This window comes from Talpa occidentalis, unplaced genomic scaffold, assembly GCF_014898055.3.
Source record: "Talpa occidentalis isolate TD23 unplaced genomic scaffold, MPIMG_talOcc4v2.1 talOcc4.7, whole genome shotgun sequence".
NCBI classification, from domain to species: domain Eukaryota; kingdom Metazoa; phylum Chordata; class Mammalia; order Eulipotyphla; family Talpidae; genus Talpa; species Talpa occidentalis.
In genome coordinates, this window is record NW_023605083.1 from 84,069,771 (window position 1) to 84,085,720 (window position 15,950).

The 15,950-nt window shown below is 37.9% G+C and overlaps 1 protein-coding gene across 2 annotated transcripts in view; it reads left to right on the plus strand.

Annotated features, from left to right (window-relative positions):
- Positions 1 to 15,950, plus strand: part of TAOK1 (TAO kinase 1) — a 133,151-nt gene that overhangs the window by 104,236 nt on the left and 12,965 nt on the right. For both annotated transcript variants that reach the window (XM_037494974.2, XM_054689435.1), the window contains exons 16-19: positions 1,630 to 1,833; positions 4,485 to 4,724; positions 9,655 to 9,867; positions 10,805 to 10,987. In XM_037494974.2, coding sequence (XP_037350871.1) covers positions 1,630 to 1,833; positions 4,485 to 4,724; positions 9,655 to 9,867; positions 10,805 to 10,987 — 840 coding nt within the window. The remainder of the gene's footprint in view (positions 1 to 1,629; positions 1,834 to 4,484; positions 4,725 to 9,654; positions 9,868 to 10,804; positions 10,988 to 15,950) is intronic.

Below are 15,950 nucleotides of genomic sequence, written 5' to 3' on the forward strand. Positions count from 1 at the left end.
ATGGGGGGATGAGAGGATTCACCAGAGACAGAGTAGGGAAGAGAACAGGCAGATTGACTTGAAGTAACTGCTGAGGGGAGCAGCTGGCGAGTCAGGAGAGGACTGCTGCGCCATGTGGGTTGCTCCCTGGCTGGCCGGGGATCAAACTAGTGCTGCAGAGGCTGTGGGCAGCTTCATAGGTTGCATCTTAACCCCTTGCACCACCAGGGAGACTCTTCAACTTCTTTTAAAAACACATTTAGTCTAACTTTGAAGAGAGCCTTAATTGTTCCAAGGCAATTTCTCAAATCTCCCTTTATCTCTTCTCTTACAGACTGACGAATTTTTTAGTTCATGTCATTATTAGCATACTGATGTAGAAAATTGCCTTATAATCAGATATTAACTTCTATTAAGGATATTGGTGACACAAAGACTTGCTATATATCCTGTCAAGTCATTTTCATTGACAGAATTTCTCCCACTCTTTAGAGTTGTAACCTGCAATATATTCCCAATAATTATAATACAGTACTGGAACATTGCATTTGGAAAGGCTGTAATGAGGGTTTGCAACTGAAATAAAATATTCAACAAAATGCAGTTCTGCAGTTGCATTTCTCAATGAAATGAGATTTTAGTTTTGTGTGTGTGTTGATTTAAATAACCCTTTAGGCACTTAACTTGTCCAACTAATAAATTCATTTAGTTAGAAGCCAGATTCGTGTGTGTGTGTATGTTTAAGTAGAATAATAATTGTTGGTATAAAGAAAGGTACATACTTGAGCCTTGTAGTAAGTTCCCTGGTAGAAGATTTTGAAAAAGATTCCAGGTGATTCTCTGTGTATGTGCCAGTGTTACCTAAATCTTTTCTCATATTGTATGTACGTATACCTTTAAGTTGAAAACTATTAATTTATGTGCTTTTATGTGTTTGAGTATCTTATGAACTAAAGTTGTAAAACATTAGTCTCTTTCTTGAATAACAGGGGAAGGATTGTAAAGTTAAGAGTCTCTAAATATTCATCTTATACCTGGGAATGATGACTGATGTATATTCTGTACTATGTTCATGTTTTTTAGGTTGAATGTATTCTAGTATTAATTAGCATCCTGAAAATTTGTCTCTTTGATTGTATTCTCAGTATTTGCATTTTTTCCTACTATAAATGCTTTTTCATTTGGTTTGTGAGCTATTTAAAATAGTGTAGAAACACATTAGCTTTGATTTGTTTCGTGGTTCATAATGCTGATTGTTGAGTACCATTCTGAAAAAAGTTATTTTGTTCTACCATGTTTTTGTTGATTTTCTATTTTCAATTCTTTAGAAGGGGGGGAAACCAAAAAGTGAGACATATGATTAACTGTATGTTTCTCTTCATTTACTAATCACTATATGCTTTTGAAGCTGGGAACAATCATAATTGTAGTTGTGCAAAGCTAAAAGGTGGGCATGTTTCCAGTGTTCATTTTTCTTTTTCTGTCTTTTCTCATGGGTAACTGGAGAAAAAGGAGTGTTACCTCCTTGAGATCATTACCCTACTTGAGCATTAGGACACAAATATTTTTATTTAAATTTACCAAACTAAATGGGAAATTCATGCTGTTAATTTTTATGTGTTTTGAATTGAGTTGTTTTTATGCTGCCAGGAACTGAATGAAAATCAAAGCACCCCCAAAAAAGAAAAACAGGAGTGGCTTTCAAAGCAGAAGGAGAATATACAGCACTTTCAAGCAGAAGAAGAGGCTAACCTTCTTAGACGTCAGAGACAGTACCTAGAGCTAGAATGTCGTCGCTTTAAGAGAAGGATGTTACTTGGGCGCCATAACCTGGAGCAGGACCTTGTCAGAGAAGTATGTTTGCATGATGTGAAAGTAGAATATTTCCTGAAAATATATCAGTGACATCTCAACCTCAGTACTTTGGCATATCTAATTTCCTCTACCTAAATCCCTCTTCCTCAGATATCCACATTTTGTTTTCCCTTCCTTCATGTCTCGCCTCAAATGTCACTTCTTCAGAAATGTCTTCCCTTCTTTAAGTGTTTTTCTTTTTATTTCTCTGTCCTGCACACAGTATACACACACATATTGTCTCTTGCTCTTCCTTTCTCTTTTGGGGTAAGTCTCTCCCCCAATAGAAGGGAAATTGTATGAAGTCACAGATTTTATTTAGGTCTTTATATCCCTAATACCAACTCATAATAGGCATTCAGTAAGTATTTAATAAACAGGAAGTCAGTGCTTGATTGAAATATTTTTAAATATGACAAAACTAATTGGATGTTTATGCTTTTATTTTGGAGTAGAATTAGGGTTTAAGTTAGAGGTGCAGGGTGTGAGAGGATTCACCAGAAACAGTAGGGAGCAGGACAGGTGAATTTACTAAAATACACTGCTGAGGGGAGCATTGTGTAAGACAGGAGAGGTCTGCTATGCCATATGTGAATTAGCTCCCTTTGCCAGGGATCAAACTCAGGCCATAGCAGTGATAGTGCTGAAATTTAATTTCTAGGCCATCAAGGAGGCCCCCCAATTAATGCCTTTTGATCTGCAGTGGTCACCCTGAAGTTTGTGTTACCACTTTACACATTTTTATTATCATGTCCATATTAATTGGCAAGTATAGAAACTTCTGTGCCAGTGAAAACAATTGTTTACATTATCAGGGATACCTCTGAACATAAATAAATTTATTTCTGAGAATAGCTTAAATTAAGCTCCAAATATAGCATAATCAAATTCACTAATATAGGAAATTCAAATTAAAAATTTATCTTTAGTTAGACAAGATCAATTTAAAAGACTAGTAACATCAAGTCAGAGTAGTGGCACTGGGTGATGAACAATGTTGGATAAAAATATAAATTGAGGGCCTCCCTGGTGGGACAAGGGGCTAAGTCTCAGCACTGTGAAGCTATCGGCAGCCACGCAGAACAAGTTCGATACCCAGCCACGAAGCTAACCCACATGCTGCAGCAGACCTCCCTTGTCTTGCCCACTGCTCCCCTCAGCAGTATATTTCGGTCAATACACCTGATCTACACCCCATTCTGTCTCTGGTGAATCCTCTTACCCGCTGCACCCCTGGCCTACACCCCAGTTCTTGTATGCATTTAAAAATAAATATTTTTTTAAAAAAGAATATAAATTGATATTGCCCTTTTAGAATATAATTTAGTAGTAGCTTTTAAAATTTACTATTTGCTTCCCATTAAATCTACTTCATCCTAAAAAAATAATAGAATGACTATATGATGCAAAATTCATAGGTATTTATTAAAAATTTGTATATTAAGAAGTGGAAAATTTATGATATTACAAAGCAGAATCTTACAATGAAACTTAAAAAGATCTATACATAAAAATCTGACCTGTATAGGGGGCCTCCCCAGTGGCACAGCAGTTGAGCGCTGGGTTGCAAAGCTGCCCGCAGCCTCTGCAGCACCAGTTCCATCCCTGGCCACCAGGCAAGGGTCCCACATGGCGCGCAGACTTCTCCTGCCACCTGCTGCTCCTCTCAGCAGTATACTTCGTCAATCTGCCTGCTCTGCTCTCCCCTCTGGCTCTGGTGGATTCTTTCACCCTCCCGCGCTTCTGACTGTACCCAGTGCTTGTATAAGTAAATAAAATAAATCTTTAAAAAAAAAAAATCTGACCTGTATATATGCCTATAACATTGTTCAGTGAAATTAAGCACATTATATGCCCACAGTGTATATTGTTATTCAGTTTTTAAAACTGTATGTTTTTATATAATGGCTGTGTCACAGTAAGTATGGGTAAGTTTGAGTTGTATTTGCACCTGACTGTTGGCTTCTGGAAAATGTTTACATAGGCAAAAGGGGCAAGTTTGACTTCGACATTGTGTGTGTTTGTGTTGTACCCTTATACTTTTCAGTTTGAAAAGAGAATAATAGCATTTATTACACATAATGTGCAAGGTATTATTCTGAGATACTGCCACTTATGAACTCATATCATCCTCACATTAAATCTATGAAATGCTATATTCTCTATTTGAAAAGGGATGCATCTGAAGCACAGAGAGTTTAAATGACCAACCTTAGGACTTACTGCTGAATAAGCAGATCCAAGGTTTAGAATATACACAGTCTACCTCTAGAGTCCATGTTCTTCACCCTACTACACTATACTGGGTATACTGTATAAAATAGATTTGAATCATTTACTGTGGAGAAATTCAAAAGATCACAAAGTAGACCTCTTCTAATATAAATTTAGGAGTAAAAAAAGAAAGAAAAAGGATGGACATTAAGCCTCGAGATAGATTTGATGTGTCTGTGGCGTATTGCATAAAATTCTATTATTCAGAATAATAAGATAAGGCAGTTTATGGCATTGCTGATTACTATAGTAAAGTTTTAAAACTCTAATATTTACTATGCAGCCATTATTGAATTAAAGGACTACATCTATAGGAGTCCCCCCCTGCATTTATATAACTTTAAATTATACCTTTTGTCTTTTCTATTATGATTTAGGAATTAAATAAAAGACAGACTCAAAAGGACTTAGAGCATGCCATGCTACTGCGACAGCATGAATCCATGCAAGAACTGGAGTTTCGCCACCTCAACACAATTCAGAAAATGCGCTGTGAGTTGATCAGATTGCAGCATCAAACTGAGCTCACTAACCAGCTGGAATATAATAAACGAAGAGAGCGGGAACTAAGGCGAAAGCATGTCATGGAAGTTCGACAACAGCCTAAGAGTCTGAAGGTATCTTTAGTCTACACTTCTTGACAAGTAGAAAAGAGATAAAAAGCCATCCATGCTAACAGTAAAAGTCTAAGACCAATGTCTGTCATAACGAAATTGAAATAAACTTTTTTCTTTACATTTTAAGCATGTTTGGTTAGTTTTATATGGAGTGCTTGAAGGTGTAGACTTTTGCTTATGTATTTCTCAGCAGAGCACCAAATCATGGCCAAAATTTTTAATTATATGAAGGCATAAATAACAATCAGAATTTTTTTTTTTTAATATTTATTTTATTTATACAAGAACCGAGGTATAGGCCAGAGGCACGGGAGGGTGAGAGGATTCACCAGAGACAGAGCAGGTTGCAGAACAGGCAGACTGACGAAATACACTGCTGAGGGGAGCAGTGGGCGAGACAGGAAAGGTCGGCTCGCCTTGTGGGTTGCACCGAGGCCGGCAGGGATCGAACTGGCACTGCCGAGGCTGTGGACAGCTTCACAGCGCTGCACCTAACCACCTGCACCACCAGGGAGGCCCAACAATCAGAATTCTTATTTTAAAAGTAACCAAATGCTGGGCCCTCCCTGATGGCACAGGGATTAAAGGCACAGCACTATCAAGCTACTGCAGAATGAGTTGGATTCTCAGCCAGGTGCTGCTAACCCACATGGCACAGCAGACCTCTCCTGTCTCGCCCACTGCTCCCCTGCTGCTCCTTTCACCAGTGTATTTCAGACAATCTGCCTGTTCTGTTCCCCGCTCTGTCTCTGGTGAATCCTCTCACCCCCCCCCCAATCTCTGGCTTACACCCCAGTTCTTGTATACATAAATAAATCTTTTTTAAAAAAAGTAACCAAATGCCCACTGCTGACATTATATATTACATGTGAACATAATAACTTGTTGGCTTTTCTCTGTTGTTCCAAGTGACACAGTTTTTGAATCTTACTTGTTGTAAATGTGATCTGTATCTAAAAGATACTATGTTCTTAATCAATACAGGAGCCAATGAATGAAAAGTGCCTTTTTAATCCCCTCCCCCTTCATTTTCTCTGTTCATCTTAAGAGGAAGAGTAGAATCACCAGTGTTATTCCCATTCTGCTTATTTTTTTCCTTGCTTGGATAGAGTAGGTAACACTATACCATGGGTACTTGGGATATTTTAATTAGCATGTAAGAGTGGAGCAAGTTGTTATCTTCCCTCCCCCAAACAAATAAGGAAAGACAAGTTTTGGTGATAAATAATACCAAGGGATTTTAAGTTTTGTGTTTTCTTTGAATCAAGTATACTATAAAGGTAAAGGTATCACTCTGTGCCCTTGTCCTTGCAGTTAGCTGGCCCAGCCCCTTCCTCCAAAGTCAACCAGACATGATAAATTGCAAACTTTGTAAGTTGTGATAAATATTTGAAGGAGTGTAATCTCGTGAATCCTAATAAACAACAACCCAAAAAACCACCTACTATGTAAACTTTCATCCATGCGCAGTATCTCAGTCTGCACATTCGGAAATTTTAAACTTTTATTACATGTAGTAACTTTATTTACATGCAGCCATTTTCTTGTTAAACCTTGTTCCTGTTTAAAACTATTCTGAATCTTACATGAATAACTGCTAGAATGAAGTGAAATTCATTCCCAGGGGTAATACTCTGTGCTAAAACCTAGCAGATACATAACCAGGGGCGTCTTCATTTCCCACACAGCTCCAGTCAGACAGGCAGTCCTGAGCAGCACATGGACACAAAGATGCTTTGCCTTTTCCTTTTGAACCTGAGTAAAATTTCACTTTGCTGAGTCTTGAAAACAAGACATCATTTGTAGATTATCTTTGTGGACTGCCAGTGTATAACATTTATTAGGCATTGCTAAGGAAAATTGAAATTCATAATGACTTTTCATTATGTTATACTAGAAATCTGATATGGCTTTATTTCTCTGGGGTTTGGGATAGATAATTGTTTGATGTTTAACTCTTTCTGTCTGTTTCTTTTTGTTGAAACCTTTTCAACTCGTAAGATTTTAAACAATAGTCTAATTGTCACAGATACTATACACAGGTATATAAATAATACTTTATAATCATAGACTGTGAATAGAATGTCTCCTTCTGATGACAAATGAGCTCAAGATTTTCCATAAAGGGAATTTTTCTGTAACATTTTTAGGGAAGACTATCCCTATTTTTGTCTAAGTTATATACATATATTTACTTGCTCAATTTACAGAGTGATCTTTGTTAAAACAGACTAGATTTTAACATTGTCATCTCCTTTTTGTTTACATAAGTAGTAGTTGCCACTTCTGAGACTGTAAAGTCTCCAGAACTTTAAAGGTGGGTCAGAGGACTTTTATATGAACAATTCTTAATGTGAGTTGGATAGGATTTGTGGGAGTTGGGGTACCATTTCCATGGAATGGATTGGGTGAACATCTACTGCCTGCTTTACTATTTCTTCATCTGCCACTTAGATGATGCTTTCTTAGTGTCAAATCAGTAGAAACAACTATAATTTATATCATCTTTTTTTCATCTGTGTCAAACATTGAGGGGTATAGTTTATTTTTGGTATAAGCTTTACTCTTGTTGAAAAATTTTCAAGCTCTTTTTTCTTATTAGGGTTAGTGATATGTAATTATTGCAGTTTTGATTACAGTTTTCTTTGAACAATATTTTATTTTATTTTTAAAGATTTATTTTATTTATGCATACAAGAACAGGGGTGTAGCCCAGAAGTGTGGGGGGTGAGAGGACCCACCAGAGTGGGGAGCAGAACAGGGATTGACTGAAATATACTGCTGAGGGGAGCAGTGGGTGAGACAGGAGAGGTCTGCTGTGCCATGTGGGTTAGCTACCTGGCCAAGAATTGAACTAAGGCTGCAGTGGCTGCTAATAGCTTAATAGTGCTGAGACTCAAGCCCTTGCACCATCAGGGAGGCTCCTGAACAATGTAAAGTAGTTTTTAAAAGAATGGAGGCTGTTACAAAGAAGCAGAAGAAAATGTCTAAATTTCATTATCCCATATTCCTCACTGACTTGGAAGAATTTTGTTAACCCAGAACAATATTAAAGTGTGGTACTACTAATCATAGCTAATCCAAGAGTTTCTCCTTCTAGCTAGACATTTCTAGAACTTCCATAGAATAAATGAATATGTCAATGATCTAGTTAGTACAAGACATGAAAAGGGTATATTTTGATTTTGTGACATGGCGGGGCAGCTTCTTCCTTGAGAAGTGTGTTACTTTGAGCATTATATACATTTCTTGCACAGTTACCAACTGATGACTATTTGGTAGTATTTACATTAAAGTTAAGTAATTCCAACTGTACGATCTACCTCAGTGTAGTAAACAAATCTTATTTGTGTTCTTATTTGTAGTAAACAAATCTTATTTGTGTTCTTATTTGTAGACTCAATCAATAGACCTTGAAAATTATCTTAAGTTTTTTTAAAACCTAAATTCATAGAATACTTAACTTGTGAGTAACCAAAATCTGAAGTCTAAACTCTTCTGTCTCTGAGATCAAACTATTTTATCTCAGAAATGTTTATGTAGTTATGTAGTTCAACCAAGAAAGGTTGTCACCTCCTTCCTTTATAACTTTTGTTTCAAAGATTGGTTAATTCATGTGACTTTCAAGTTTTTGCTTTTGGTATAAATAAAGAGTAAACCATTACTAATTATGGTTTCAATCCAGTCTGTTCCTTCAAGGAAAAAATGATAGTAATAATTTTATTAGTCAATACTGCCCTACTTCTCTAGGATCTACTATAGACTATGTACTTATATTTGAGATTGTCATTAAAAGAAATAGAAGCAAAGTGTCTCAGGTAAGGAACAAAGTATATGGACTTATTTCTGCCTCAGATCTGATAAAATATTCTCTGACCAATATTGTTATTTTAATTTGCTATACTTAATTCATGAGGAGAAATTAAATTTTCCATCATCTAATTTTAATATTCACTCAGGTCACTCAATATGCTAGGCAGGGGCCTCCCTGGTGGCGCAGCGGTTGAGCACTGGGTTGTGAAGCTGCCCGCAGCCTCTGCAGCGCTGGTTCGATCCCCGGCCGCCGGCGAGGGTCCCACATGGCACAGCAGACCTCTCCTGCCACACCTGCTGCTCCCCTCAGCAGTGTACTTCTTTGTCAGTCGGCCTGGTCTGCTCCCTGCTCTGGCTCTGGTGAATTCTCTCACCCTCCCGCGCTTCTGACACTACCCAGTGCTTGCATAAATAAATAAATAAATCTTTAAAAAAAAACTGCTAGGCAGCTCTTTCTGCCTGCTTGTGTCTTTGCATATGTCCTTTATTCTGTCTCCCTTTCCCTAATAAACCTGCTCTTTATTTTTTTTTTTTAATTTATTTATTTATTTATTTATACAAGCACTGGGGGTACAGTCAGAAGCGCGGGAGGGTGAGAGAATTCACCAGAGCCAGAGCGAGGAGCAGAGCAGGCAGAGGGACTGAAGTACACTGCTGAGGGGAGCAGCGGGCGGCAGGAGAGGTCTGCGCACCATGTGGGACCCTCCTCCGGTGGCCGGGGAGCAGCCGGGGATCGAACCGGTGCTGCAGAGGCTGCGGGCAGCTTCACAACCCAGCACTCAACCGCTGCGCCACGGGGGAGGCCCTAAACCTGCTCTTTAAATATAAAAAAAAAAACACAACTCAATATGCTAGTAAAATAACAAGTATTGTTTGAAGTCCTGTGATAAATGGGATTCTTGATAGTCTGATATTTTAGATTAGAGTTTTTGTTGTAAAAATGTATAGAATCTAGTGGTTTGGTCCAATAGCCAAAAGCAGAATTACCAGCAACCTATGCTTTGACCTTTTTGTTTTTCCTCTTTCTCCTAGCTAGCCTTTATTTTTAATGCAAGCCTATGGTATACCAAATGCTGTATGTTAAAATTATGTACATCTATTTGTTTTTCCTTCCCAGTCTAAAGAACTCCAAATAAAAAAGCAATTTCAGGACACCTGCAAAATCCAAACCAGACAGTACAAAGCATTAAGAAATCACCTACTGGAGACTACACCAAAGAGTGAGCACAAAGCTGTTCTGAAACGGCTCAAGGAGGAGCAGACCCGAAAGTTAGCCATCTTGGCTGAACAGTATGATCACAGCATTAATGAAATGCTCTCCACACAAGCTGTGAGTTTGTTTTATTTAGGGAAAACAAATTTAACGCCCCTTTCTTTCTACTACCTGAATGAAATCCTAGCTATTAAATTACTAGTTGGAAGTAATACCTCTCCTATAGCTTAGGAAATAGTGGCAGTGGTCCTTAAACTCTGCTGTCAACATTGCTTGGAAACAGGTATGATACAGAATTCTATATTGATAAAGAATTCTCATTGTTTTATTGAGACATGAGTTTCTAAATAGGGTCTCTGCCTGTGCCTCTGTTAAGCACACATCCCAATAGCTTATCAAGATGAGAACAGCAGTTTTCTTAAGCAGTGGCCAAAAGGTAGTACTATATTGCAAATCCAAATGGTCACATTCGAATGCAAATACAAGATATTTTCTACATAAGGAGAACTTATGTAGAAATAAGTTCTCTATGCAGACTTTTTCTTAAAGGGCCAGATATTTTGTATTTAGGCTTTGTAGACCAGAAGGTAAAATTGAGGTTGTTATGTAGGTGCTTATGTAGTAACCATTTCAAAATATGAGAACCATTCTTAACTAGTGAGATATTAAAGAAAAATTCGATTTTGTCCCCACTTCCCCCCAAAACAAAAACAGGCAGCTGCCTATATTTGGCCCATAGGCTATAGGTTTTTGGTCTCTGTTCTTCAGTTACTTCCACTGGAGAGAAAGAGACTCAGCAGTTTTTATCTTCTAATTAGAACCTAGACTTTTTTGAAGAAAAATATTGTTATCTTGGCATCCTCTAAATCCCTTATGATAGCTTCATACTGCATCATGGTTACCGTGCCTTTCCTTTTCAGAAATGTTTGTTCCAAGTTACAAGAAATAATAATTGTGTATCCTACAAGAGTAGTCCATCTTCTCTCACATCTCTTCCTTTCCAGGTCATGAATAGATAGCTCACACTAGGATATATCTGTTTTCTTTCTTCCAGTTGCGCTTAGATGAAGCACAGGAAGCAGAGTGCCAGGTTTTAAAGATGCAGCTGCAGCAGGAACTGGAGCTGCTGAATGCATATCAGAGCAAAATCAAGATGCAGGCCGAGGCACAACATGATCGTGAACTTCGGGAGCTTGAACAGAGGGTCTCCCTCCGCAGGGCACTCTTAGAACAAAAGGTATAAGTAATAAAAGGAAGGTAATTGTGCTGGTATTCTTTCATCAGAAGCATTTTATAAAAATATTTTCATATTAACAGGGGGCAAATAATCTAATGATAGTTTTCACAATACCATATTTCCTTCATTTTAGTTTTGATATTGTTTCACTTTTTAAAATACTGCTTCAGTCATGAACCTTATAATTAATGAACCATAAGTATCAAGGTAATATAATTAAGTTGTAATTGCTAGAAGAAAGATGTAGGGTTATGTGAAGATAGTCTGTTGAATTATGAGAGTAGTTTTGGTTTCAGTGTTCCTCACTTCTTTTGTATACCTAGCTCTACCTAATGTAATTGGAGGACAATTAGGGTAGTAAAGAAAAAGAACTTTCATAATTGCCTGGGAGAGACAGGTACAAAGGATCAGGAATATCTATTTTGCTTCATACACCCTGGGTGTGGAACTCTACAGATTGGTAGACGATTACCAGTTCCACACAGGTCAAAAATAAGGCTGGAATTGTTACTTCTAGATGTGTCTTGTTGGTTTTTTTCTTCACTGATTCTTTATACTAGAATAAGTACAATGAAGGTACTAGAGAATATAATTAGAATCCCCAACCTGCCATAAGGAAAGGATGATAGTAGAAGATTTTGATAGAGAAAAGGCATTTGTTGTGAAAATTATTAGAGTATCAGCTGTATCCAGGATTCAGAACTATGTTCCAGAATTCCTGAGCCCTAAGTTCCCAAAAGCTAGTGTAGTCTTTAAGTACAAGTTAATGATGGCTTTTTTTTTTTTTTTTTGCTGTTGATCTTCTTTTTTTTTTTAATTTAAATAATAAATTTTATTTTTATATTCCCCCATACAATTGCAAACGCCCCATTCTGACCCCAATCCCTCCCCTCCCGCCCCCCACCCCCCAAAAAGTGTCTCTGGTTCATAGTTTTTTGTTGATTTTGATTTTCACTTTCTTATATTCATTTTCCTGGTCCCTTATTTAAGTTTTCTAGATTCCTGCTATGAGTGAGACCATCCGGTATTTTTCTTTTTCTTTTTGGCTTTTTTCGCTGAGCATGATCCCTTCCAACGCCAAATGATGGCTTTCTTGCCTATTAAAAGTTGTCATTTCTGGACCAATGGCCCATAGATTTTCTCTTTATTTCTTGCAGTTATTGTGATTAAAGTAGAATGACTTACTAAATTTAAAAATGTATTCTTAAAAACTCACTCTGGCACAGGTGTCTTTATTACTGGCTTCTTTGAGAAGTACTTGCTTCCAAATATTAATTATGTTTCTCGTTCAAGATTGGAAAGATAGAAAATTTCTAAATATCTTGTTTGTCCATGTATAGATTTCATAAATTTATCTAATTTCAACTTTCATTTTTAAAACTGAATCTAAAGGTCTATCTCTTATGCTTCAAAACTATCACTGAAAGGAAAACTCCCTATATTATTTCAGGAATAATGTTGTGTTGTTCCTATTAAAGTTTGTATTTTTAGCTCCACCTAGTGGTTCAGAGTGCTAATTAGTAGTCCTATCAATATACAGGGCAAAATCTACTGTTCTGCAAAGCCTGGTAAAATGTAGACACAAAACTGATATCACTTAATGAAGGTGCAGTGACAATCTTACACATTGTGACTGCATTTTGGAAAGAAATTTTGCATTACATATTGAGCTTTGGAAATGTTTGGCATTTTTAGACCTTGAGAATTTATTCTAAGGAAAATATACAACCTATAAAAACAACATGCATAAATATGCTAATTATAACATATTTATAGTAGTTTAAAACACATGACCATCTAAAATAGAGATATATTTAAGTAATTTATGACCAAGCCAATTAATAAATTGACTTTATTTAGACATTTGAATGATGGCAACAAAGACAGTGTTATGGAAAATGCTTATGATGCATTGTATAAAATTAAAATGACAAATCACATTTAAGTGAATTGAAGTAGTAGTGGCTATATTAACATGACAGATTGGTTTGTTTTTCTGTTTTACTTTTTTAAATGTGATTTACATTACTTCGTTTTCTATATTACTTTGATAATAGGAAGTATATTAGGTTATTTAGTATTAAAAATATTAATAGAGGGGCCTCCCTGGTGGTGCAGAGCTTAAACATACAGCGCTGTCAAGTTATCACCAGCCACTACAGCATGAGTTCGATCCCCAGCCAGGGAGCTACCCACATGGCACAGCAATCCTCTCCTGACTCACCCACTGCTCCCCTCAGCAGTATATTTCAGTAGATCCTCCTGATCTGCTCCCCACTCTGTCTTTGGTGAATCCTCTCACCACCTCACCTCTGGTGTACGCCCCAGTTCTTGTATACATAAATAATTTTTTTAAAAAAAATTAAGAGTGCCTCCCTGGTGGCGCGGGGTGTTGAGCACTGCACTGTGAAGCAATCCACAGCCTCTGCAGCACAAGTTCCAATCCCTGGCCAGCCAGGGAGAAACCCACATGGCGCACAGACCTCTCCTGGCTCGCCCACTGCTCCCCTCAGCAGTGTGCTTCTGTCAATCTGCCTGTTCTGTTCCCCGCTCTGTCTCTGGTGAGTCCTCTCACCTCCCTGCATCTCTGGCCTGTACCCCAGCTCTTGTATGCATAAATAAATATATCTTTTAAAAAAACAGAGTGATTAAAAAAATTAAAAGAACAATAGGATAATAAATCTAAAGGGCTCAACCGCTGTGGCACAGCAGTTGAGCGCTGGGTTGCGAAGCTGCCCGCAGCCTCTACAGCGGTGCCCGCAGCCTCTGCAGCGGTGCCCGCAGCCTCTGCAGCGCCGGTTCGATCCCCTGCTGCTCCCCGGCCACGGGAGGAGGGTCCCACATGGCGCGCAGACCTCTCCTGCCATCCGCTGCTCCCCTCAGCAGTGTATTTCGGTCCTTCTGCCTGTTCTGCACCCTGCTCCTGGCTCTGGTGAATTCTCTCACCCTCCTGTGCTTCCAACTGTACCCAGTGCTTGTATAAATAAATAAATAAATAAAAATAAATAAATATAAATAAATAAATCTATAGTGCTTTGAGAGCTACTTGCTATTTACATTTCAAGTGAAGTACATAACTGTAGAGTAGTTAGCCATCAATTGGCAACTACCAAGATCATGTACTCTCTCTACAAAAACTTTGAAAACTCCTAACAGCTATGTTTTCTTCACTTTGTTTGAATGGTTAAACAAATAAGGAGCAATCATCTGAAAATAAACCAGAGTTAATGTTAGTTGTTTCTAATGAATAACAGTTCTATTTACAGATTGCTTTAAGCTTCCAAATGAACAAAGATTTGTTCCTCTAGGTTAGAACCCCAACAAAGTGTGCCTCATGTGACTTACATGTGGTCCCATTATAACTTTTCTCATATTTCATTTACACTAAAATTTTGACAAGATGACAACATAACTCTAAATGTTAAATTTCATGTGATTTTATATATATATATATTATTTCACTAAATTTTCTGCTAATATTTCACATTGTATCAACCTCATAGTTGGAAATGTCTAAATTTTTTAATTTTTAAGAATTTAAATTTGGAACATCTTACATGCATGACCTTTCTTTGTGGAATAGAAAATATTCACACAAAAATACCACATTTAGATTTAAAGAAGATAGGTTGAGGGCCTCCCCTGTGGCACAGCAGTTGAGCACTGGACTGTGAAGCTGCCCTCAGCCTCTGCAGCGCCATTTTGATCCCCGGCCACCGGTGAGGGTCTCACATGGCGCGACAGACCTCTCCTGCCGCGCCCGCTGCTCCCCTCAGCATGTATTTTGTCAGTCTGCCTGTTCTGTTCCCCGCTCTGGTGAAATCTCTCACCCTCCCGCGCTTCTGACTACCCAGTGCTTGTACAAATAAATAAATAAATCTTAAAAAAAAAGAAGATAGGTTGATAGAGTTTCTCAAACATCTTAATTAAGGTAACACTTAGCTATGCCGTGAAAAGAACTTTCTAATTTGTAGCAATAAAAACATGTTTTAAAGGAAATGTGGATTAATGTGATTTATCACAAATATTAATTTTAGTTTTTATTTAAATAAAAAATGTCCTCAGTTTCTTAAATGATGGACTAATCAGCAAACAGAATTGAAGGCAGTGCTTACTGGGTAAAAGGTTGAGAAACATTAATGTGTTTAATACTTTATCATGAGTTTTCTTCAGGTAATATACAAGGCATTCTCATCATTTATTAGATCCCTTGAATTAAATTAGACTATTCTACTGAATGGATTTTTGCAATTTTTCAAAATAAAATATTTAGAAGTATTACTTTGTAGTTCTTTGAATGATAAGTGCTAAGTAAATTTAATTCTATATGAATTACGTTTTTATATAAAGAGATTAAAGTAGTGGGAAAATTATTTCACAACTGTACAATCTTGGGGCCCCCCAGGTGATGCAAGGGGTTAAGCACCACACTATGAAGCAATCCGCAGCCTCTGTAGCACGAGTTCAATCCTCGGCTGGCCAGAGAGAAACCCACAGGGCAAGGCAGACCTCTCCTGTATCGTCCGCTGCTCCCCTCAGCAATGTATTTCACTCGGTCTGCCTGTTCTGTTCCCCACTCTCTCTGGTGAATCATCTCACCCCCTGCATCTCTGGCCTGTACCCCAACTCTTATATGCATAAATAAATAAATCTTAAAAAAGAAACAAATGTACAATCTTTGTAAATATATAGAAACAAATAGAAATTAAAATGCCCTTTCATCCACTACTCAAAAATCACCACCACTTCTTCCTTCAGAAGAAGCATTCATGTCTAAATTCTCCTTCCGAACTTTCATATAAAATACCCCTTTTAGGGCCTCCCCTGGTGGTGCAGCTGTTGAGCGCTGGGCTGCAAGGCTCCCCGCAGTGTCTGTGGCGCCCTGTGGCGCCAGTTCAATCCCCAGCCGCCAGCGAGGGTCCCACATGGCGCGCAGACCTCTCCTGCTGCGACCGCTGCTCCC